Below are 24,127 nucleotides of genomic sequence, written 5' to 3'. Positions count from 1 at the left end.
CTCTGGGGGAAAGCGACCATGTTGTACTTGAGTTCTTGGTTCTAAGGGAAGCAAAAGCCGAGTGTAGTCAAATGCGTACCCTGGATTTTAGGAAAGCTGATTTTCATAAACTCAGAACAATGATCAGTAAGGTCCCATGGCAAGCGATGCTAGCGAGAGAAGGAGTCCAAGATGGGTGGGAGCTTTTAAAAAAGGAAATTCTCAAGGCACAATTACAAGCAATTCCAACAAGAAGAAAAGGTGGAAGACAACAGAAGAAGCCAATGTGGCTTCACAAAAAGCTTAGGGATGACCTGAAAACAAAAAAGGACACATATAGGAAGTGGAAAGAAGGCCAAGTAACAAAGGAAGAGTACAGGCAGATAGCACAGAATTGGCCAGGATCTCTTCTTGATCATCCCAGAGTGCAGGACACGGAATAATGGGCTCAAGTTACAGGAAGCCAGATTCCGGCTGAACATCAGGAAAAACGTCCTGACTGTAAGAGCAATACGACAATGGAACCAATTACCTGGGGAGGTGGTGGGCTCTCCCACACTGGAGGCCTTCAAGATGAGGCTGGACAGCCATTTGTCAGGGATGCTCTGACTTGGATTCCTGCACTGAGCAGGGGGTTGGACTCGATGGCCTTGTAGGCCCCTTCCAACCCTACTATTCTATGATTCTATGTTAATTGAATTTTACAGGACCCCAAAGGACCTATAACAGCATAACATGAGAACCTATAAAAGCATAACATAGACCCTGTTCAGACATAATGGCAGTATACTGCAGTAATTTGTGGGTTAATTAGTTAACCCATGAATTGCAGGGATGTGTTCTGCTTGCGAGCCACTTCCCTGGAACAACCCACAAATGCAGCATTCATAGGTTGTTTCCATGACATTCAAACCCAGCACTTGGGGTTGTTCATGGGTTAAATAACCCCAAGTTAATACCTGGTTTGTTCTTGAGTGACCTATAAATTGCCACTGGATGCTGCCGTATGTCCAAACAGGGCCATATACTCTCTAACTGTTACTTGCACTGGGAAAAGTCAGGTTCAGATCCGCACTCATCCATGACTGACCTTGGGCCGGTCACAATCTCACAACCCAATCTACTAAATAGGGTTCTTGTGAGGATAAAATGAGAATGCTGTTGTGAGTGCATTGGAGGAAAGGTGAAATTTAAATGTAATTAATAATGAAAATGAAAAGAATGTAAGAAGAGTCCTAGTGGACCTGACAAAGTCCCACATCCTGTTTTCTGAAGTGGATGTTATAGACTTATCCTTCCTGATTATTATTATTTTATTTATTATTTATTAGATTTCTATGCTGCCTAATAGCCTAAGCTCTTTAGGCGGTTTACAAAGATTAAAAACATTAAAAATACAGTATACCAAGATTAAAAGCCATTTACATTAAAAACAAAACAAAACACAGACAATATACATAAGAGAACATGTATCTAAAACAACTTCAAACAAGCAATCTCAAGCAAACAGCCATAACCATAAGACAATCCAGGATCGACTAAAACTTATCATATGCTGCCAAATGCCTGAGAGAAGAGAAAGGTCTTAACCTGCCGCTAAAAGTTAACAATGTTGGTGCCAGGTGGGCCTCATCGGGGAGATGATTCTATAATTGGGGAGCCACCACCGAAAAGGCCCTCTCTCTTGTTGCTGTCCTCCGAGCTTCCCTCTGAGTAGGCAGCTGGAGGAGGACCTTAGATGTTGAGCGTAGCGTACAGGTAGGTTCGTGTCGGGAGAGGCACTCCATCAGATATTGGGGTCCCAAGCTGTGTAAAGCTTTATAGGTTAAAACCAGCACCTTGAATCGGCCTCAGAAACATACAAGCAGCCAGTGCAAGTAGGCCAGAGTCAGTCTTGTATCTTCTGGTCCGTATTATAAATCTGGCCACTGCATTTTGCATGAGCTGCAGCTTCTGAACCATCTTCAAAGGCAGCCCCACATAAAATGCATTGCAGTAATCTAATTTGGAGATTACCAGAGCATAGGCAACTGAAGCCAGGTTATCCCTGTCCAGATAGGGGCATAAGTAGACCACCACCCAAAGTTGGTAGAAGGCACTCAGTGCCAGTGAGGCCACCTGAGCCTCAAGTGACAAAGATGGCTCAAGGAGAACCCCCAAGCTATGTACCTGCTCCTTCAGGAGGAGTGCAACCCCATCCAGAACAGATTGAGCACCCTCCATCCAGTCAGAAGAACCACCAACTAACAGCATCTCAGTCTTGTCTGGATTGAGTTTCAGTTTATTAGCCCTCATCCAGTCCATTGTCGTAGCCAGGCACCGATTTACCACATTCACAGCCTCACCTGAAGAAGATGAAAAAGAGAAATAGAGCTGTGTGTCATCAGTGTACTGATGACAATGCGCTCCAAAAGTCTGGATGACAGCACTCAGTGGTTTCATATAGATGTTAAAAAGCATGGGGGACAAAAGCGACCCCTGTGGAACCCCATACCGGAGAATCCACGAGGCTGAGCAATATTCCCCAAGCACCACCTTCTGGAGCCGACCCTCCAAGTAGGAGCAAAAACGCTGCAGTGCAGTGCCTCCCACTCCCAGCTCAATCGTCTCAGAAGGATACCATGGTCGATGGCAGGAGAATCAACAAGGTCACACGCCCCCTGTCTCTCTCCTAACATAGGTTATCATACAGGGCAACCAAGGCTATTTCCATGCCAAAACCTGGCCTGAACCCTGACTGAAATGGCTCGAAATAATTGGTCTCATCCAAGAGTATCTGGATCTGGTTGGCAACCACCCGCTCAAGAACCTTGCCCAAGAAAGGGGCATTTGCCACTGGCCTAACATTATTAAGATTTTCTGGGCCCAGTGAGGGTTTCTTCAGGAGTGGTCTTTGAGGCGGCCTGAGATCGCTCCCTCTCTCCAGGAGGCATCAATCACCTCCCTGGCCTAGCTAGTTGTTCCTTCCCTGCCAGTTTTTATAATCCAAGAGGGGCAGGGATCCAGTACTGGAAGTGGTTGCACGAGCCTGTCCAAGCACCTTGTCAACATCCCTGAGATGTACCAACTGAAATTAGATTGTGTCTAATCTTCTTTTAAGGCCATCTAAGCAAGTGGCCATCACAACATCTTGCAGCAGCAAATTTTATCAATGAATTATGTTCAGAAGTGAAGAAGTGCTTCCTTTGGCCTGTCCTTACTCTCCCTAACCAATTTATCCACACCATGCATAATTTTATAAAGCTGTATCATGTCCTTCTTAGTCACCTCCTTTCTAAACAAAAGTGCCTGAATAATTGTAAATTTTCCTAATAGAGAAGGTGCTCCAGCCCCTGATTATTTTGATCAGTCTTTTCTGCACCTTTTCTAGTTCTACAGTATCCTTTTTGAGATGCATTAACCAGAACTGCACATAGTATTGCACCATATATTTGCATAGACCTGACAATTTTAGACCAGCATTCTATTTGCCCTAGAATATAACAAAAAAGATGAATAAATAGTTACATTTCAAAAATGTTGGCTCCATGTAGTATTTAAAGTTTATTTCATTACGTTGTTATGGTAGGAGTATGTATTTGTTTATACATATTTGATAATTTGTTAGGAATTTAGGAAGAAGGTTTTATTAAGATTTAAATGGTGAAACACAAGGCTCTTTATGATCTAGTTATCAGTTACATTTCATGTATTGATATTTATTGCTATGAACAATGTGTCTATTCTCTCTCTCTCCATTCAAAATTTTAAAAAAATCAAATTTCAAAAAACATTTGTTTTTGGAGTTTTGTAAAATTACGTTAGAAAAATTACAGACTTGATCTAATATAACATTCAGCATCTTGTTTTTGAGTTATAAAACCCTAAATAGCTTTGGTACTGCATACCAAGAAGCTGTTTTCTTCCCCAAATCCCATCCATTACAATTTTTACATTTGATGGAAAATTCTTGGATTTGTGACCATCTTACCTGTGTTCTAGGCAAGGAGCATAGGTCACGGGGATGAAGTCTTGATAGCTACTCTGTAGTTATGTGATTCTTGCTATGGTAGACTACACAAGAGCATAAGATTAATTGTATGATGTTCATGCTGGAATTTGCTTTTGGTGGAAAAAGGCTTGTGATACTTAGTCTCTCTTTTTGTTAGTAAACTGCTGTTTTTTCCTACAGACTTAAACTTTAAGCCTTCCATATTCTTTCTAGTACACCACTGATAGCACAGTCCTATGCGTGTTTACTCAGAATTTAGTCCTATTGTGTTTTAATGGGGCTTACTCCCTAGTAATGCATACAGGATTGTAGACTAAGGGCACAATCCTAACTAGATACGTGGCCGCCTCCATCATCGAAGGCGACCACCTATCCAAAGCAAGGCAGGAGAGGCACTAGGAGGGATCCAAAGCAAGGCAGGAGAGGCGCCTCTCCTGCCTTGCTATTTTTCGCTAGACAGCCATTTTTGGGGCGACCAGGAGAGGAAGCTGCTGTACGACACACTGGATGTGTCGTACGCACAGCTCCGCTCTCCCCGCCCTGGAACGTCCCCAGCCCTGCCCCTTTTCAGTCGCTCCATGCTCCTCTTCCGAGCACGGAGGATGGGGGCTTCTCTGTGCTGCCTCAGAAGCAGTGCAGATGAGGGGGGTGGTTGGTTTTCCCATAACTGACCTCAGAGCGTGGGCTCCGAGGTCAATTCCCAGAAATGAGCATATCCTATGGCCCTCTAGACAGTGTCTAGTGGCCATAGGATTGCTCCCTAAATGTTCTAACATCTCATTCACATGTTGGCCTGTGTTTATTATTACAGTTATACAGTAAACTGTGTCCATCCATCTCATTTACCCAATACATGAAATGCTTCCCTGGTAGAAATCCCATTAACATTAATAGATCTTACACTGGTGAAGCAGCCAAGGATTCCTGCTTTTAGATCATTAAAAATGTTCCAGTGAAAATGTCAGAAAAAACAAATGTGGGGTAATAACGTTTACACTGTGTTAGGGATTCACTTAGGAAAATGGTTTTGTGGTTTAGAAAGTAGTTTCCAAATACGAGGAATGCTTTGGCTTGGATAGAGTACAAAACAGTTACTAACACCTAGAAAAGCATGATGACAGCAGCATAACCAACTTTGATTTGGTTCAACAGAAACTCCTGTGTTTGGTGGTATGTAGCCCTTGTAAAACCTGAATATTTTGTTACTTAAGATAAAATCCATAACTCAGCACATATATAGTCATTTAACACTTCATAATATGTCTTTTTCATGTTTTTAAGAAAAGCCATGCTGATTTGGTTTTAATGTGCTGCTGTAGTCCTAGAATAAAAGTTTTTCCATGTGTCTAAATATTAGCACATTTGACGTGAACTGTAGTATCTTTGTCCTTAGTGTTGTGTTTCACGTTGCACTGGTATTCTCCAATAAAATCATATCCACCCTACTTTTTAATATCTCTCTGAAATGATGCTGGTATGAAGATTTTTTTTTTTCCCACAGTGATCAGATACAGTTCTTGGCATTAGATCTGATTACAGATAGGCTCTCACCTCCCGTTTTTGTAAAAAATTAAATCTCACTTGAGCTGTGAGCAAAGAAAATAGGACCTGTCTAAGTAACTGTTTGATAACTTTTAATGCAGTGTAGGTACTTATCTGTAAGTTTACTTGTGTGTGAGCGTGTGTGTCTGTCCCCTTGATAATGAAGCAGCTATTTCTGTAAAACTATTTGTGGTCATATGTGTTTGTGTTGTATTCTCATTTGCAAATAGAAACAGAAATCTAAACTTTCTAGGGGGGTTAATTTAATTAAAGCTGACATTTGATTTTGAGGTCACTTAATAAAGTTGAATCCCTGTTAGCATGAGAAATATGGTTCTTCAGTTCTAGACTGGCTGAAAGCCTATATTTACTTACATTTATAACTCCAAAGACAGAGACTTAAGAAGCTTGGAGAAAAAGTATTCAGTGACAGATCTAAAGGAAAATGAAGGGGAAATAGTACTCCTACAAGAGAGTAAGTCTGGGGGATTTGGTATGAGGAAGAAGATGGCTATGATAAATGTGCTGTACAAATAAAATATTAAGTGCTAAATTTTATTCCATTTGTTTTTAGTCATGTCATTCTTCATGCAATGCAATCCCAATTGCCTCTTATGTTGCCGTTGCATCTCAGAATATGTGTGCTAAGTGTAGCACCAGCTATTATGTCAGTTTATAAAAGGATACAAAATTGTTAGAGTAAGCATGGGGAGAGAACAATGACCTCAAACTAGAACTGGTCTGGAATTTATCTGCAAATCTTACCTATAGTAATGGTTTGTAAAGATGATCAGGTTTTTCTGGGAAATGGGAGCAGCATTCGCCTTTATGCATTGGCTACAGCCGACAGTCACAGTACAAATTGCTGCTCCTTTTCGGAACAGGGTGGAGAATGATTCAAGTTGATCTGTAATTAGCTCGCTCTTCAGTGAGAGAGGGCATCTAAAAGAAGAAAGGAAAGGAAAATAAAGTTGTTGATGGTGATTTATTTGTTGCAGACACATGTAGCTTTGTACTATTTTTCTTCTGAAAAGATTACAAGATTATAAAACATTTGCCACACTGAACAAGAGCTCTTCTATTACCAACTTAAAATAAACAAAAAACAACACTTTCAAAAATTGCCAGGCATGGAAGGATGGAATCTGTATTGCTTTGCTTGTCATTGGTGGTGTAATGGGTACTGTCACATGTGGACAGGAGAATCGACTATGCTCGATCTTGTCCAGGTTTTCAGCTTTCTACCGCTACCCAGTTTCTACCTTCCCAGTTCTGTACAATCCATTTTTTCCCTGCACAGAAATTCATACACATTTTTCAAATATATGCATTTTTGTATGCATGCATCCATTTACTAAAGCATGTTTGTGTGCATTTTAGAAATGTATGCATTTTTCCTTGCACATTTTTGAAAAGTGTGCATGTTGCCAAACACTTCCTTTTGTTTGCAAAACACATCACAAACTTGGAAATGTATGCATTTCTGACCGCAAATTGCATTCAGGTCCACGTTCAGTTCCAGCGAATTGGGTAATCTTGCATTAAATATGAAACAAACGTATTTCTCACCTATCCCTACTATATAGATGTCTGTGTCTGGAACAGAACAAAATCAAACAGTGCTGATTCTTTTGTCTGGGGATATTGCTTTTGGCAGTGACAAAATTGTGAAGAACAGGTTTGTGTCCACCCCACCCCGGAAAAAAGCTGGGGGAAATGTGTGCTGCTCTTGCAGCAGGAGGAAGGAAAGTGTACTACCACCTCTCTCAATGATACTATCTGTGCAGAGTCTAATATTTGGTGCTGTGGCACATAAGAAGAGGTCAGGTTGGGCTGTACCATTACCTATACTACATGCTGTGTGTCAATATTGTGAAGGGATGATGATGATGACATATGTTGGTTCCCCTATGGAGAACTGGGATGCCAGCCTATTAAAACTGGAAGGACTTTCTGTATTCAAAAGCCCATAAAACCCATGGCTTGGCTCCTAAGATAAGTGAATGGAAGTAAGTTCATGGAAAGAAAGTTGGCTATCCTCTCTTTATTTTATTTTATTTTATTTTATTTAAAATTATTTTTAGGCCACCTTTAAGGGGCCATTTGCATCCCCCCAAAAGATTATGCCAAGAGTTGAGGGGCTGTCCTGAACAATGTGGGATGGGATATGGGGAGACTAATGGGGATGTGGGAAATTTCACCAAATTGGGTAGATCTCCACCATATATCTTAGACACCACCAATATCTCTGTCCTGATACTGTGAGCATTCCATCAGGAATTATTGTATCATTCTGCTTTTCTTTAGGAAAAAAATTTGCTTCAGAAATAATAATACAAATGTTTTTGTTTTTGTTTAGTTTGAATGTTCTGTTTAACCTATGAATATGACTTCCAGATCAAAATGAATTGCATTTTAAAAAAAACCTATCACAGACTTGAACTAGATAACTGGAACACAATATTTTATTGGACTAAAATAAAGTCAGAATGAATGGGAGGTGGAGGGAGGGAGGGAGGGGCTTACAGAAAATTGATTCTCCTGAAAAGAAGGTGAGTTTTAGGAATTTTGAAGGGAAAAGCATTACCTGGGATTCTACATCAAATTATATTTGCTCATGACGTTCCAATAAGCCCATATATAAAAGAGTTTCCTCAAGCATTTAGTTCATAGATGCTGTCCTTTTGGATAAAGAACCACTCACATTTACAATACCCAATCCTAAAACCTTTATTGGAAGTAAATTATCTGGAAAAGGTAAACAAGATTAGGGTATTCCAGAAATATTACTTTAATGACTAGGTCATTTTGGAAGGCACTTAAATTTTAATGGGTATGACAATGTTATTTTGTTGATTATATAATTAAAAGCTTAAACGACAATGTTTAAAAAAAAAAGAAAAAAAAAGCCCCGTATATAAGACCAGTTTTCTTTTTCAGATACTGGTGACACAATTGCATGGGAAGCCAAATACATGTCAGTAATTTCTAAATGTAATGATCAGCAAGTTGTCGTTTTATTGTTGGTAGAAACTATATTAGAAGCAGGGACACAAAAATACTTTTGTCACAAGATTTACTATTTGATGGTAAGGCTTGTATTAACTATTTTAAATCCAGAGTATTTCTCTGCCATTTGTAATTCACTCGTAGTCATAAAGTGAATGTCACTGTCCCCATTCTGCTGTATGTGTGAGTGTGTAAAGCAAATGAATTGCCATAGTGAAGCACTTCTATGCATTATTCCTATGCACTGTTTCTCCCAAACACCATGGTTTTTTGCAATACAAGACCCAAATGGAGTATTTTTAGGAAGCTGCTAGAAATATAATCCTGCTGTCAGAAGCTAACGGTCCTCACTGAGAGTTCAAGTGGCAGATTACTTCAGGTGTGCTGTTTCATTGTCTGTAAACTGTCATCTGATATCTCAATGGGCAGTTTGGGGAACCTCCTTGGAGGACCACAGATCCATTCTGGTTTTGTTTTCTTTGCCTTGGATTTCTCATTAGAACTTCTTGAAATGCAGCTTGAAGCTGGCTGCAAAATAGAATTATTCTGCCCCTTTATTGGGCCCAAGAGTTAAAGCAGAGAAATGACCCTGATGGTTTAGCAGAACTTATTTCTTTGTTGAAGCATAATTTAACCACACCCTTTTGTTTCTCATCTTGGTTCTTCATAGGCAACCTCTGGAAATCCCTGTGAGAAGAGGGGAAGCCACCTTTGGCCGAGATGTCACGGCACCACAGCCGGTTTGAAAGAGATTATCGTACAGGATGGGACCGCCGGGAATGGAGCGCCAATGGGAATCATGCAAATAGCACTAATTGTAACAGCACAGTGAACAGCAATAGCAACAATAGACCAGGGCTTCTGCCTGTGCCAATTGTGCCCTCCCGACTACATGCTCCAGCCACAGTTGCTTGTACCACAGTGAACAGTGATGTGATAACCACCCTTGTGGCCAACTCTTCTGCAGCTTCAACAACCAAAGTAAGATTCACCTTCTGTGTGCTCTGTACTGATGACTAATTAAGGACAACCTCCTGAGAGTACCAACTTTTGCTTTCAGATAATGTTATCTCCTGATAAGTGCACTGGGATTTCGCTCTCGTAGATGCACCATAGGTGTTGATAAGGCTTCCTTAGCTCTTACTGCATTACACACATTCAACAATAATTTCAGAAACAAATTGAGTAAGCTTTTCTGTGCATTTCTAAGCTTAAATTATATAAGCATCTGAAATATTGGTCACTTTGGTTAAAATAGTCTTGAATATAAAAACAAAATATTTACCACCACCACCTCTCATTTTGCATGTGACCATTTTGTTTTTGTTTGTTTCCGGCACATACCTTTATGTTACAAGGTGATGTAAGCAGTACGAATGATTATCTGCTTGGCCCAGTTAGTGTGCAGTAAACTGTAAATCTTATCTGTTTCTCCACTTTATGATTACTACTTCCTAAAACTTCTTAGTAAAGTGTGTTATAAAAGATCAGCATATCACTCATGAGCACAAATCACCAACATTTCTTCCCAACAACTTCTCATCTTTGCACCCACAAGTACTTACAACTTTCTGTTGCTGTTGAAGACACTGGCCTAGCTCACACGTAATGACAACTCAGAGTATGGGTTGGGTATGGATTGAGTATGGGCTGTCACTGAATTGTGGGTTGTTGTTATGTGCGAATCATGTACTGTGGTTTAACTAATGGGTTGTTAAACTACCCAGGAAGAAAACGTATGGTTTGTTGTTGTGTTATGAGCTCTGGGTTGTTTGTGGTTAACAGCCCGTAGTTAAACTATAGTGCAGGGTTCACATGTAACGACAACCTACAGTTCAACAACAAGCAATGATTTAATGACAATCCATACTCAACTCATGCTCTGGGTTTTCATTACATGGGAAGTAGGTCAGTGTCATCTCCAGATATCTCAAGCATGAAACTTTGAAGCCACATTCACACCTCCATTTACTTCTGTACCCACTTTGTTGCTGTGTCCTATGACTTCATCCTATTCAACAACTCTGTTTCTTTCTGCACAGCCATGTTCTGATTATATCTCATGTAAAATTTTAACCATTTCCTTGTTGGCCCTAATCATTTCACAATCTATTTCCTCACTTGGTTCAGAATACCAGTGCTGCTAAACGACTGTTTTCTCCAAAATATTGTCATATTTTACAAATGTATACACTGAAGCAACTGCAGTGTGCCCTAAAAGGAAGGCACTGGGTTCTGTGAGGAATAGTCTTGTCGGTTAGAGGCTGTTTTCTATGAGATTTCTATATTTTAAGTTCAAGATATTTAGGTAGCTTGGGACAATTTTTGCCCATAGTTCTTAACTATGTTTTCCAGGATGCTCAGTTTCACATGTGCTCTGCCCTCACTGCCCTGTGGATTCCAGTGTAAAAACAGTTCAAGCCATGTGAACTGTTCCCTACAAACTTTATAGTCTTTTTGGTGATCTCAGAATACCACACATGGAGTCCTGGCTTGTGCAGATATCTGCAGAACTTTCTAGAGCTCTCCTCTCCTTGCGTAGAGTGATTTGTCCTCTCTTATCATTTCCCCACATGCCTACTGCAAATGCAGCATTGCTGAAGACATTCTCCAAGTGTTCAGCTTTTTATAGTTAGGTAGATTTCTGTAGCTCCAATATTTTGGCCACCTAATGCGAAGAGAAAACTCCCTGGAAAAGACCCCGATGCTGGGAAAGACTGAAGGCAAAAGGAGAAGGGAACGGCAGAGGATGAGATGGCTAGATAGCATCACCGATGCAATGAATATGGACTTGAGCACGCTCCGGGAGAGAGCGCAGGACAGGAAGGCCTGGTGTGCTATGGTCCATGGGGTCACGAAGAGTCAGACACGACTGAACGACTGAACAACAACAAAGATTTCTATAGTGTGGCCTCACCGCTGTGTGATTATTGTGGGAATAGTTTGGTATGGGGTAGTTTTCCTCCACTTGAGAACTTATGATGGAGTGGGTTACATTGATTGATTGATTGATTGATTGATTGTGTATTGACAGGAGGATGCATCCCTGGTTCTGACAGATATGGTCAGATAAGGTCTCCTTTTGTTTGGGAGAACAACACAGCATAGTGTTGTCCTCAATGTGAAGGATTAATGAAACAAGCTAGAAAGAATCATTCATGTCCATTTGTGTGTGTTTTTAAAAGTGCTTTTGTAGCAGCCTGTTCTAATATGATTTTGGCCGGTGACAGTATCAAGACTTCTTCTGAGCATCTAAGTCAACCTCAAAGCTGATACCTCCTAATACATTACCTTTCATCCCTAGTGTGTAATCAGCTTCTGAGGGATCGGCTCTAGCCTCTAAACATAAATGTGTATTCAACTCATTTATAAATATCTGAAAGGGGCTTAAAAAGATAGGACTGAGACTAAAGCACTTTCAGTTTGTCACAGGAGAAAAAATGGTGTTAAAGAGATGTTGATAAACATACTATCAGTGTCAGTATCAAGCCCTAGTTCAACTTTAACCTTGCCCTCCAAAGACCTTCAGAAGGTACATCCCAGGGTCTTTACCACAAGATCAGATCCAGCCTGAACCAGTGCTGCGGTATCTTAAACATCCTCCTCCCCTGCTGCGAACTCCATCTCTAGTTGTTAGTGTTGCCTCAGATGTCCAGGTTTGGATTCTGTGCTGGAAGGAAACATTGAAAAATTGACAACCCCATCAGCTGTGGGTCGTGCTCCGGTTGTTCCACTCTGCTGCACTTGAGGTAGAACCAATTTATGGTACAGAGTTCACAATTAACAACCCAATTGATTGCAACTCCACATTTGGAACTGTGAGCATGCCTTAGATTGGAAGCTACTAGATTGCTGGGACCACAAACGCTTCCTGGGACATGTGTAGATGGCATCCTACAATGCTGATGGGGATTAATAAAGTACTGATGGGGATTAATAAAGTAAATTAGTAAAGTACTGTGAGGGGAATTGGTGTATGTATCTTGATCAAGCTCAGTGTCTTGATCTCCTAGAGGGCTATCTATCAAACCAAGGCTTTAGGGAGGATTTCCCCTTTTACCTGGAAGACTGTTGCTTCACGTCTTGCTCTTGTGTATACTCGGCATCTACACAGACGTCTTAGTGTCACCTGCCTTCTGCTTCAGAAGCTGTCCCAGGAGTATCCAAAGCCACAGCGCTTCGTATGTCAGCTTCACTGTAGCAGCCTAAACTAGTTTCACAACCATGCACCGTCTTCTTTCTATACTGACACAGCACCACCTGCTGCTGCTGCCTCCTACAGTGTGCCATCTGCACTGTAGGAGATACCACCACCACCACCTCTGATATCAGTTTCCAGCTTTGGTACCAACACAACCTGTACTAAGCCAACCATCTTCGATACCTTCCATGATACTTCAGTTCCCCCACCAATCATGTAAAACGTCTTTGGGAGCCTTCAATCTGGGCTTGAAGAGGTTAGGCTCTTCTTTGGATGGCATGGACTGTGGCTCTGAACTCTCTCCAGACCATGAAGTGGGAGATGCTAAACCAGGCTCACTGATAGAAAGTCTCCAAGTCTGCTCAGAGCCAGTCTTTCAGGTTAAGTCCCTAGGGCTTGAGGTTCAACAAGTCCCCCCCCCCACCCACATACACACACCCATTAACAGTCAAGGCTTTCAGCTTGCCTCTTCAGACCCTGCAGAGTGACACTGCATTTGCTGGATTTGTGAAATAAACCATCTTCTACCCTACCTACATCGCAAAACTTAGAACATATATACAGAGTTCAAGACCAGGACTGTGTGTTCTTTCTTTACATCTGCCTCCAAATTCATTGGTAGTGGAGCATGTTGTAGGCAAGAAGCAATTAACCTCCATTCAGCTTCCACTAGCAAGAAGGGTAGAAAAATTTTGATGCTATGGTTAGGAAATTCCATTAATTATTCATCAGCTTTTTCAGCCCTATCTGTTTCCAGTTACCAGATGTGCATAGCCAGATACCATATTTTGTATGCTCTTCTGGATAGGAAGATATTGGCTCAGTTCTTCTAGGCTGAACCCTTTTGCTTGGCCAAGCAATGGATTTGACACTAAATGACAGATTATTCACATTGCTATCACACTGAAATCACAAGTCTAGTTTTGTTGCTCTTTATGCCTGGTGGGTTTTGTTTTCCATTGGGTGGGTTTTGTTTGGAAAGTCATAATGGCAAAGTCTACTGCCCGCTCTTTGGAGGTTACTTCGACTTCTTACACTACATATTACAAAGAAGTTCAACCCTCCATGCACCCACACTTTTCATTGGTCAGCAAAGATGCCCCACGTTGACCTGATCCTATATTGCCTTATTAAGCATCTAGCCTTACTGCTAGAAGAGGGCTACCTCTCTCTGTTTAACCTGTCCTGCCAAGTACTGATGTAAGCAAGAAACTCTCATGGGTCAACTCACAGGAGGATTCCTCTAGAAAAAGAGTAAGGCTCAGATGCTTCATAAGGCAACATAGGACCAGGACAAAATGGGGCATCTTTACTGGTCTCAGGCACTCCATCCTCCCCATCTGGATTTGGGACTGAATGAGTCAGGAAAACTGTGGGTGCATGGAGGGTAAGTTGTAAGTAAATACAATTGGTGACATTGCACAACATCATCACTGATCATGGGGCATGCCAGTTAAGGCATCAGCTTTAGTTTCCAGTTTCCTGGCTTTGTGGAGCTTGAGTCAACATGAGATAGCCTTAACTCTGGTCTTAAATTGGCAGGTTTTAAAAATCATTTAATAAATATATTTAATTAATGAACAGTTGTTCCTTTTTAACTTATAAAAATGGTTAGGAAAGAGAAATCATGTTGGAGAACAAAAGGAAAACTATCAGATTTTTAGGAGTGTTTGCGGCAATAGAATGGGAATCCAAATGCAGCTCTGGTTTTCACTTTATGATAGGAAAAAGGTTTTCCCAACTCTTTTTAATAACTGTAAGTGCCAAATAAAACAGATGCAGAAAAGGGAAAGAGAAACAATAAAGTTATTTTAAGAAAGTCAAGCTTAAATTTTTTACTGCATTTCCATATTACATTGGTCCCAGAAATAAGAAATAAGTTAGTACTGCAGAAAGAAAGTTACTTTGGCTAGATTTATAATACAAACATAATTTTAAAAATGACTACAGTGTAGAGAAATTATTTCCATTTGTTAACAGCCAAATTGAAGTACTGTTTCACTAAGCTTCGACATTATGTAGTTGCTGTTTGGATATGTTTAGTCTGGAGATCAGAAGTCAAGTTCCAAAGCCAGCACAGTGGTTTCATTCGTCTTGACCTCTGCTCCTGGATATTTTAAGTAAAGTCCATCTGTTGGCTGTTGATGAGCTGTCTCTCCTCCAGATGTTTAAGTCTGTTTGAAGCTGAGCTGTGATAATAAACTCTGCTCTTGTTTTTGAAAGGAATCAGTGATCTAAACAGTGATTCTTCAGACAAAAAAGTCGATGTGATACATTGTAATCTTGAAGGGAGTTTTTCATATAATATTTTGTCATCAGAATACTGTCATTAGCCTACTCACTCGGGAATAAAAATAAAATATTTTGAAAGAAGCAGATTATCATTTGTTTCTTGATGTTTCCGGATAAAATTTGTGTAGCTTCCTCCTCTGTTTACTGATCAAATCTTGGAATTCAATGCTTGTATTAGAAGAGGAAGGATATGGATAAATATTTGGACATCCGAATAGTTTCTTTTTTTTTCTTTTAAAGTGCATTTTGGGGCAACATCACTATGAAAGACATAGATGTCTTAAGTTATTGGTGTTGGTAGAGCTCTAGGCCTACAACTTTCCTGCTCTTCCCCTCCAATAAAGGGAGCTTGATTAGGTGTAAGGAGTTGGGTCTTCTTCATACCCACAACTTCTTCTACAAGTGATCTTTAGGATCTGCTCCTAATTGGGGCACTACCTTACATGATTTCACTCCTACCTTTGCTAATGTTAAAACCAACTCTCAGGCCACTCCCCTTGTGTCACGTAGAGTTTGGACTCTTCCCCCGTTCCCCGTTTTCATCAAGACATGAACAAGCTTCTTGAGCCCACTAAGCAGCATGGCAGAGAGGAGCATTTTGGCAGGAAGTGCCAAAATCCAACTTTGGCCTGCCGACCTCTTCTTAAAGGATGCAGTGTCCCACCCAAATGCTGTTTCTCTCATTTTTACAGCTAGAAGAAGGGTCAGAAAGCCACTATGTCAAGATGGTCTCATTCCCCCCACAACCAGTGTAGGGCTAGAGACCGTTTCCCATCAATCCAGGTTGCTTGTGAGGCCACTGTTGGCCCCTTCAGTATCTTCCCACCAAGGAAAGCTCAGTGTGATAGCTCCTCCTCCGCAAACTGCCAAGTTCAGCTTTCAGGGCACCTCTTCCCTTAAGAACTGACCATCTCTTTCTCCAGGATATTTTGTTGGGATTGATTCCTAAAAAAATTCCTGTCTGCTTTTCAAATGGGACTCCCCACAGTCAGCTGTAAGATCCTGCTCTGTCTCTTTCTGGGGCTCCAACAGAGAGGAAGGGAAAGGGAGGGGGAAAGGGGAGGGAAGGTTAATAAGTCCTTGAAACTACCTTAGGACAGACTCTTTCCATCGAAGCACTTTCTAACGCTGCTGGCTGAGGCCACTGGAATCCTCCAGCTGGTGCTCCTGCTCCCCAGAAAGATCCTCCAGCATCTCCATCCAGATCCTTCAAGCCAATAGGCATATACCTTGCCTTCTCATTGGCTCCCTTCAAGCATGTTGCTCCTTTTGGAACTTGGATGTTGCAATTACTGTCCTAACCTGAAGGCCATTCTTCCCATTGACATAGATGAAGTGCTAGCAGTCCAGAATGATCACAGAGCAGACATCACACCTGGCAGAAGTGTTAATGTTTTTGCAATAACAAGCCCTGGTTCTACTTGGGCATTTGTCTGTTTGTTTGTTTGTTTGTTTGTTTGTTTGTTTATTGTTGCCAAGAGCTACATTCATATGGACTAATGAATTGGCCATACTACTCAGTACTCTCAGATTGGTTAAGGACTGACTGCTGGCTTCCAACATTGTTACTGAGTACAGGTGGAGCGGATGTCTGTTCATAAGCCAACAATGAATGATGGATCCCTGGGAGTATTAAGAGACCTGATTCATCAGGGCTCTCCAACCTCATCTTTGGTTGTTGCATTTGACTGCCTGGAAATTTAGAGGCAGACCCTGCAAGTGTCCACCTAGGGTGGTAAAGGCATACATTGCTACATACAAATACAACACTTGGGAAGCCTTCCTGCTTTGATGTAGCTGTTTTGGAAAGCCCACCCAGGAAGCCACAGTTAACAACATCTTGCCACTTCCTTCAGGGATGGTTTGGATTCAGCTTTGCATCCAAGCACTGTTGGCTCTTTCAGGCATTTTAGGAGGCAAAAGTAGTCAGATTAGTTCTACACACCCTCTGCAGCTTTCTGGGAAAGTCTGTACCTCCCCAAAGAGATTTGTAGGGTGGCTACCTGGGCCTCAAGTCTTGGCTTCATGAGGTACTACAACATATAACCTTTGGCTATAAGGCCCTATCTAGGATTCCCAAGCCGTGATGTGATGCTCAGTAACCACCAGACCATTTAGGAGAGGGAGGTTTATTCCTCTCTGGGACATATTGCTTTTAAACATCATAATCTTAAATATCCTAATCTCTGGAGGGGAAGAAAAACAAGTTCTTATTTAGTAACTTCTTGTGATGTTTATAGACAGGAGTGCATTCTGCCATCTCAGTGTAATGACTCAAATCTTGATCTGTGGATGTTAATTTATATATTTATTTCTAGAAATTTCTATACTGTCCTTCAATTGCATTTTCCAGGGTAGTTTACATAAAAGGAAAATACCAAAAATAAAAGAATATATTAATGAAAACACAAAGACGAAAAAGAAGCAAGATCATAAAAGCCAGATAAAAACACACAGTAGTGCTAAATTAAGTTTAAAAGCCCTGGTGCTGAAAAGACAACAAAGAAGGAATGAGACGGTCTTCTCTGGGAAGAGCATTCCACAATTGGGATGCCACCACTGAGAAGACCCCCCTCTCTGATAGCCACCCCTTACCCCACTTTAGACAGGTGGGGCACCTGCAGAAGCCTCTCTACTGAACACCTTAACATATGGGTTGGTATATGCAGAAATAGGAAGTCTATTCCCATATTCCAGGGCTTTAAAGGTCAAAACCAGGACTTTGAATTGTTCCAGGAAATGGACTGGGAGAACCAATGCAACTGGTCTAGCATCAATCTAATACAATTACATTGTCCAGTCCCAGTTCATAATCTAGCCTCTGCTTTCTGAATTAAGTGCCATTTCCGAACCATCTTCAAAGGTAGAACGCATTACGGTAGTCTTACCCATATCATCTTTGTCAGCCCAAGTTTAGCATTGGTACATAAGGTAAAGTTTTTCATATGCTGCATTTTAGTCATAGTCCCCCCAAAATAGCATATGAACAATTAACATACAGATAAAACAATAGATCAAATTGCAACAATCACATTCAATAAACCCCAATGCATTAATAGATTACTAGCAGTACTGGAAGGCTGTATTCTCACCCATTTTGTTGTCTTTCGCAGATTTGGGCTAATTACTATGTTTTTGTAGCCAATCTTAGCCCCCTAGAGTTTCAGTTTGTGTAGATTTCTCTGTATATTTTTTTCAACTCTTACATTGCTTAGCCATTTTTAACCCTGTTTTCCTGTTCCTAGAAGAGTACCTAGTTGTCTATGGAATGCCTATGAGAAAAACAGAAAATCACGAAGAATTCCCTTTTCTCAGTTAATGCCTACTTTAGCATGGGTCAAGCTAGCTACAACAGTTATAGAATGTACTGTCTTACTTTTTATGCATTATAAGATACTTGCATAAGTGGAGAGGTTATAAATATGGGACTGCCTACTAGGAATACTTATTAAATGTAAACGAGGACATAATTGTTCAGGAGACTAGCTGTTTTGCCATGGGTTGCTAATGGTTCCTACAAATCAGTTGATGCTGTTATGGTCACTATCTCTACCTAAGGTTGCTGGTTTTCACGCACTAACAGATTTAACTGTATACATATTGTTCAAAGGATATATTTCATTGCTGTAGAACAAAAGCAAAAATATCGAAGAGACAAAACTAATAAAAATGCTGGTGCCAGCTTTTTAGAAATGTTGGTTGAAATTTTTGTTATGATTTCTGTGCCCTGGAAAATAAAATTGCTCCCCACAAATTGAAGGCAGGTCAGTTACTTTTGCCTGCCATGTTCACAGAGCTTATGCTAGAGACATTTGGATTGTGTTTTAGCTGTATATTTTACAGTACATAGTGTTTTATTAATTGTTTATAAGCCAGAAAGTCTGCTTAAAACACTTTTAAAGAGCAGATTAAAGAGAATATCCAGAACTTTGTGCTTCTTTTTGATAAATTAAACTTCCCCCACACCTCAGGTTATTTTGTTTAGATGATTAACTCAAAGAACCGATGTCTCAATCTATACAGTCAGCCCATACGAATACTTGTTTTATTGACTTGCAATGTGTTTATCATATGTTGAAAGAACTAAGAGGTCTGGCTAGACTCTACTCCTACCCCCATTTGAAGATGAAAGGCCCTGGTTTCAAGCACTAATTTACATCACGAAGCACTTAGAAGATCACACATATAACATGTTTTGGTATACAAAGAGGGTGTTTCCAGTCTTTGGCACCTCGATCAAAAAATATTTTGACTTCAGAAAGGGAAAACAGTCTGTAGTATCCAGCAAGCCAGTCAAAGTGAGTGTTAGTCAGGAGCTAGTTACTTTGAGTCTTCTACAATTTTTTCATTTTTCTTCCTGCATGTATCTTCAGTTTTTCTTTTAAGTTTACTTTAATCTATCTGTTGAATCAAGTGAAACAAGAAATCCCTTACATATAAAAGGCACTGCTGTCATCTACATTTATCTTATTTTAGAAATCTTTTTTTCTCCTGTATATGAAAAGGGAATTGCATTTGCAAAAAGCTTTAACTTTCCCCCCACTTCCCCACCTGCCCCAGTTTCGAAGTTCCTGTTTTGCAAGAGGGGCACTTATAAACACTTACAGTGCTTTCTGAAGCAGTACTGGAAAAAACAGTTGAATTTCCAGAGCATCCATTTAATGTTTTTAGGCAAGTAGATGTGCTGGTTATATCTTAGGCTTGAACTAAACAACTGGGACCAGCAAACAAAAGGAAGGATTTCTCCCCCTAGCAATACAAGTGACCTTTAGCATTCACTTTGACAGTGTGTGATATTGCCCAGTAATATAATGCAGTTCGGAAAATCTCTGAGCAAACCCATGACAGATCTTTTTTTGGTGCTTTCTATGTTCTCATAGGTAAATAAGAGTATTCTATCTTATGCTGTCTTAACACAGATATATACTTAAATCATTTTCTGTCATCATAGGAACCTAGCAAGTTGTCTTATACTAAGTCAGAACAATGGAACATCTAGCCCATTCTGGTGTATACTGACTGGGAGCAGATCTCTAGGGCTTCAGAGAGGAGTTTCTCCCAGCCCTACTTGGAGATGGCAGGGACTGAAACTGGGACCTTTTGCCTCCAACCCATGTGAGATCCCATGTATGACTGCATACCACAAACTTTTATTGCATTTCCAAATTAGGCTCCATCTGGACAGAAGTGTAATAGGTGGTAGGCTGGATTGATGTAAATCAAAGTAATTTAAATTATTAGGGGAGGGGGGAAGAGTTATTTAAATCAGTGAGTGAAAATGATTTTCTGTTTTACAGTTCTTATTCTTCCTGAACGTTCCTGAGCATCCATACTACCTGACTGCTATAACTGAATTGCTGGGTTGCAACTTGATAAGAGTATTTATGTAATCTAGCAGCATAATCCAAAACCTTGCTCAGATTGTCTACATGCAGTGCTTAGAGACCAAAGACGGATTTCTGTTTGGATTTGTCTCTACACATGCAAGAATGCTAAGAAAGATTCTAAAAGCTATAGCTGTAATCCTACAGATGGTTGTTGGGAAGTAAGTCCCATTGAAAAAAGTGAGATTTCCTTCTCAGTTAACATGCTTAGGGTCAGGCTATAATAAGCATCCAGAACTTTACAGGAGTGAGGGATGGCATTTACAAAGCAAAATAGTATTTTTCTGATGAGATGGAATAGATATCTGTGCCATTTCCATTTACAAAGCAAAATAGTATTTTTCTGATGAGATGGAATAGATATCCATGCCATTTGGTTGGTAGAGTCATGCATATTCTTAATTTGAGAAGTGAAAGCATTGATCAAAAAGCTGGGGGTTATAAAACAGGAGCACATGATCACCTGTTCGGGCTCCGTGGCTGATCCTGGTGTGATGCAGCATAGCATCCCCTGCGTTCTAGTACCTTGAAGACTTGCTATTCCTATTGTAGGGTAGCCTACAATAATAAATATATGACCTATTGTGTCATTTTGTAATTATCTGATGTAAAAATCAGATAATTTACCCCAAGGTATTCGTTCATACGCAGAAAAGCAACCTTTAACTCAATGACTGGGTTCACACAACACGACAACCCATACTCAACCTTGAGTGTGTGTTGTTGAACCATGCATTGTGGTGTTGTGTGAACCCAGCAGCACTAACAAACCAAGAACAACCCATCCTTCACAACCCAACAACAAACCATAGGTTCTCTTCATGGGTTGTTCATGGTTAACAAACCACAGTTCGTTACTGTGGCTGGGTTCATACAACAACCCACAGTTCAACAACATCTCATGGTTCAGCAACTCACTCTGAACCCATACTCCACCTTGAGTATGGGTTGTGGTGTTGTGTGAAGCCAGCCATTATTTGATAGGTGGTCATGGCGCACTTTTGAGAGATTATAAATGTAGGGTTTAATAGCTATTTTTGTAGTGTTTGTATGCAGAAAACATTACTTATTTTGGGGTGGCCTCCTTTTGCTTCCAAACCAAGGGGTACTCATTTGCTGTTAGAGGGCATGATTTTTAGGAGGTGTTGAGAGAATAGAATGTAGGCTTTTGGTTCAGTATTTGAAACCTTAATTTACATCTGGATTTGCTCTTCACCCCGATCGTGGCCATGTTTATCTCAGGGAAATGAGATGGCTTAGTGAAATTCTGTTTCCCCAGACCCAAAAATGCCCAGGGCTTGCCTAAACAATTATATATAGGAAGGGGCAGATAAGAGATAACCCAATGATAGCTGCTTCATGACTCTCTCTCATTTCACTAATTGCCATTCTTTTCCAACATCTCTCATCCCACCCCCATCCTACCCTGTTTCCTTAGATCAGTCAATATTGATTGCCCATTCCTGGACCAGTTTAACTGAAAACAATTAAATAACAAGTTCATAAGTAAACTTTTAAATGGTCATCTAATGATTTAAACTAATATATTCTGACACACACACATTCGTTCTTATGTAGGTCACTCTCTGTGAATCATTTACTGCTATAACACATGGCTTAAAAATAGAGCAAGTTTAAAAACAAGAAACCACAGTATGTGGAATTTGGGCTGAAAGGTGAATAATGAATCACTTTTGTTCCCTCCCTCCCCCCACCCCACTTGCTATGTATCTTTTTATCAATTTGTCCACTACTGCTGATCCTGATGCTATCTTTAGAGTGTGTAGGCATGACACTGAGCGACTGAAGTTTTGCATTATATTATAGTGGCGTGCTGAAACTGATCTGAACATATAAGCCAGGGATACATGGAAGGTAGATCCGGATCTTTTGGTAAATCTTAGGTGAGCTTCTGACTCCCAGTACTTTTAACGATAGCAATTAAAACCGCAAGTTTAAAAACGAACTCTTCCATGGCTGGCCTTGTGCTAATTGCTTATTGCTCAGCTTCAGTGTTTATCTGTAAAATAAGAGTATTAATTAGTTATCTTTGACCTGGTCTTGGAACATCTCTGTTAGCAATTTTGAGTTCTATGTTAAACTCAAATTTCTAGTAACTCAAATGTAGATTTATACTTGCATACACAAGTCATCACAGTGTGGCTCATCATGGGGTCCAATAGATAACTCCAGTAGGTGGAACTTGGGTTTCATGGGGGGTGGGGGGGATGAGGGGAAAGACCCCACCAGCCTGATATCTGCCTATCCCTTCTGTAAGGGATATTCTCATTATGCTGTTTTTATACTGTTGATTGAACAAGGGTAATTGATTTGGCATTGTAAGTACTATTGCAACCAGAAGAAGTTATGAGGTAATTTCCTCCTTAAATGTAACTTTAATAAGCCACTGGGTACAAACCAGCTGGTCAGTAACCATCATGGAACTGCATACCCTACCAGGTTTCACGTTTCTCAGCTTAGAGTTAAAACAGTGTGTGTGTCATTATAGGTTTTTGGATCCAGGGAATGAAATCTGTGGCACTGGAAATGAAGGAGCAAGTTGGCTATCAAATGAATGGTGACACATCCCTAACATTAAGGAGCATGTTATCCATGAAGTGTTGAAGCGGAACTGTCTCCCACTACCTGCACAATTGATTTTTCACTTAGCGGATTGTCTATTCGCTGTCTCTTCTGCTATAGCTTTGAATAAAAAAGCAACTCGTTTCTGTTTCCACTGCTGGCCCCCTCCATGTGCATCTATTAATTTGATCTCCAAGAGACAAATATGTATTTGTTTGCATTTACAGTGCACATATATGTATCATATTTTTATGTGATATAAGAACATAAGAGCCATGCTGTATCAGACTAAGGATCCATCTGGTCCAACATTCTGTTCACACAGTGGCCAACCAGCTGTCGACCAGGAACCCACAAGCAGGGCATGAGCGCAACAGCACTCTTGGCCCGCATTTGTGCGCTATGACATCAGTGACTCAGTAAGATTCCCCACACACACTTTCATCCTCTAATTTGAAATTTGATTTATTTTACCAGACCCATAGTATTTGTTTTATATAACTTTTAATTTCATGTTGTTACTACCTGTGTTCAGACAATAGCATTCTGCTATGATTGTTGCTCATTCTGGCAGCCAGCCAAAAGCAGAAAACTGGCTCTGCCTCTACAATTCTGTCCACCCACCAGCTCCATTCTTTCACACCACCCTGTGTTACAGAGTACATAATTTCCCTTAAATGAATATGAATCATCAGAACTGCAAAGTGAAAGGTAGCTTTGTGTCAGCAGGTCCTGAGGTTTTAAAGAAGATCATATGGGGGGGGGTGAGAGAGAGAGAGAGAGAGAGAGAGAGAGAGATGGTGTTGTCTGGTTGCCAAGGAACCACCCCAAACATTCTCTGCCACAACCAATAGGGGATGCTTTGGCAATTACTACATAAGAGTCTACATAAGCCTTCCCCAACCAGGTGGTGGACTTCAATTCCCATTAGCCCCAGCCAGCATCACCAATGGTCAGGAATGCTGCGAGTCTAAAACCTCTGGAGGGCATTAGGTTGGAGAAGGCTGGTCTACATAACCCCTCCTAGCTTTTTTCTACCTCTCATAATTAAGCATGAGGTGGTTGATCAACAGGAGGACTTAAATTCCTCCTCCTGCTACTGCCCGAATTTTCATACCTCATTCCTTGCTGGTACGAATCTGTTTG

General features: G+C 40.6%; 1 protein-coding gene across 3 annotated transcripts in view; it reads left to right on the top strand.

The window, feature by feature from the left end:
* Positions 1 to 24,127, top strand: part of KLHL29 (kelch like family member 29) — a 549,854-nt gene that overhangs the window by 219,437 nt on the left and 306,290 nt on the right. For all 3 annotated transcript variants that reach the window (XM_084826507.1, XM_084826506.1, XM_084826509.1), the window contains one exon: positions 9,192 to 9,502. In XM_084826507.1, coding sequence (XP_084682633.1) covers positions 9,242 to 9,502 — 261 coding nt within the window. In that variant the 5' untranslated portion in view covers positions 9,192 to 9,241. The remainder of the gene's footprint in view (positions 1 to 9,191; positions 9,503 to 24,127) is intronic.

Source organism: Heloderma suspectum, chromosome 1, assembly GCF_057233095.1.
Source record: "Heloderma suspectum isolate Gila_16-S chromosome 1, 16-S_ref, whole genome shotgun sequence".
NCBI lineage: Eukaryota > Metazoa > Chordata > Lepidosauria > Squamata > Helodermatidae > Heloderma > Heloderma suspectum.
This window is presented reverse-complemented; position numbering and strand designations above follow the sequence as displayed.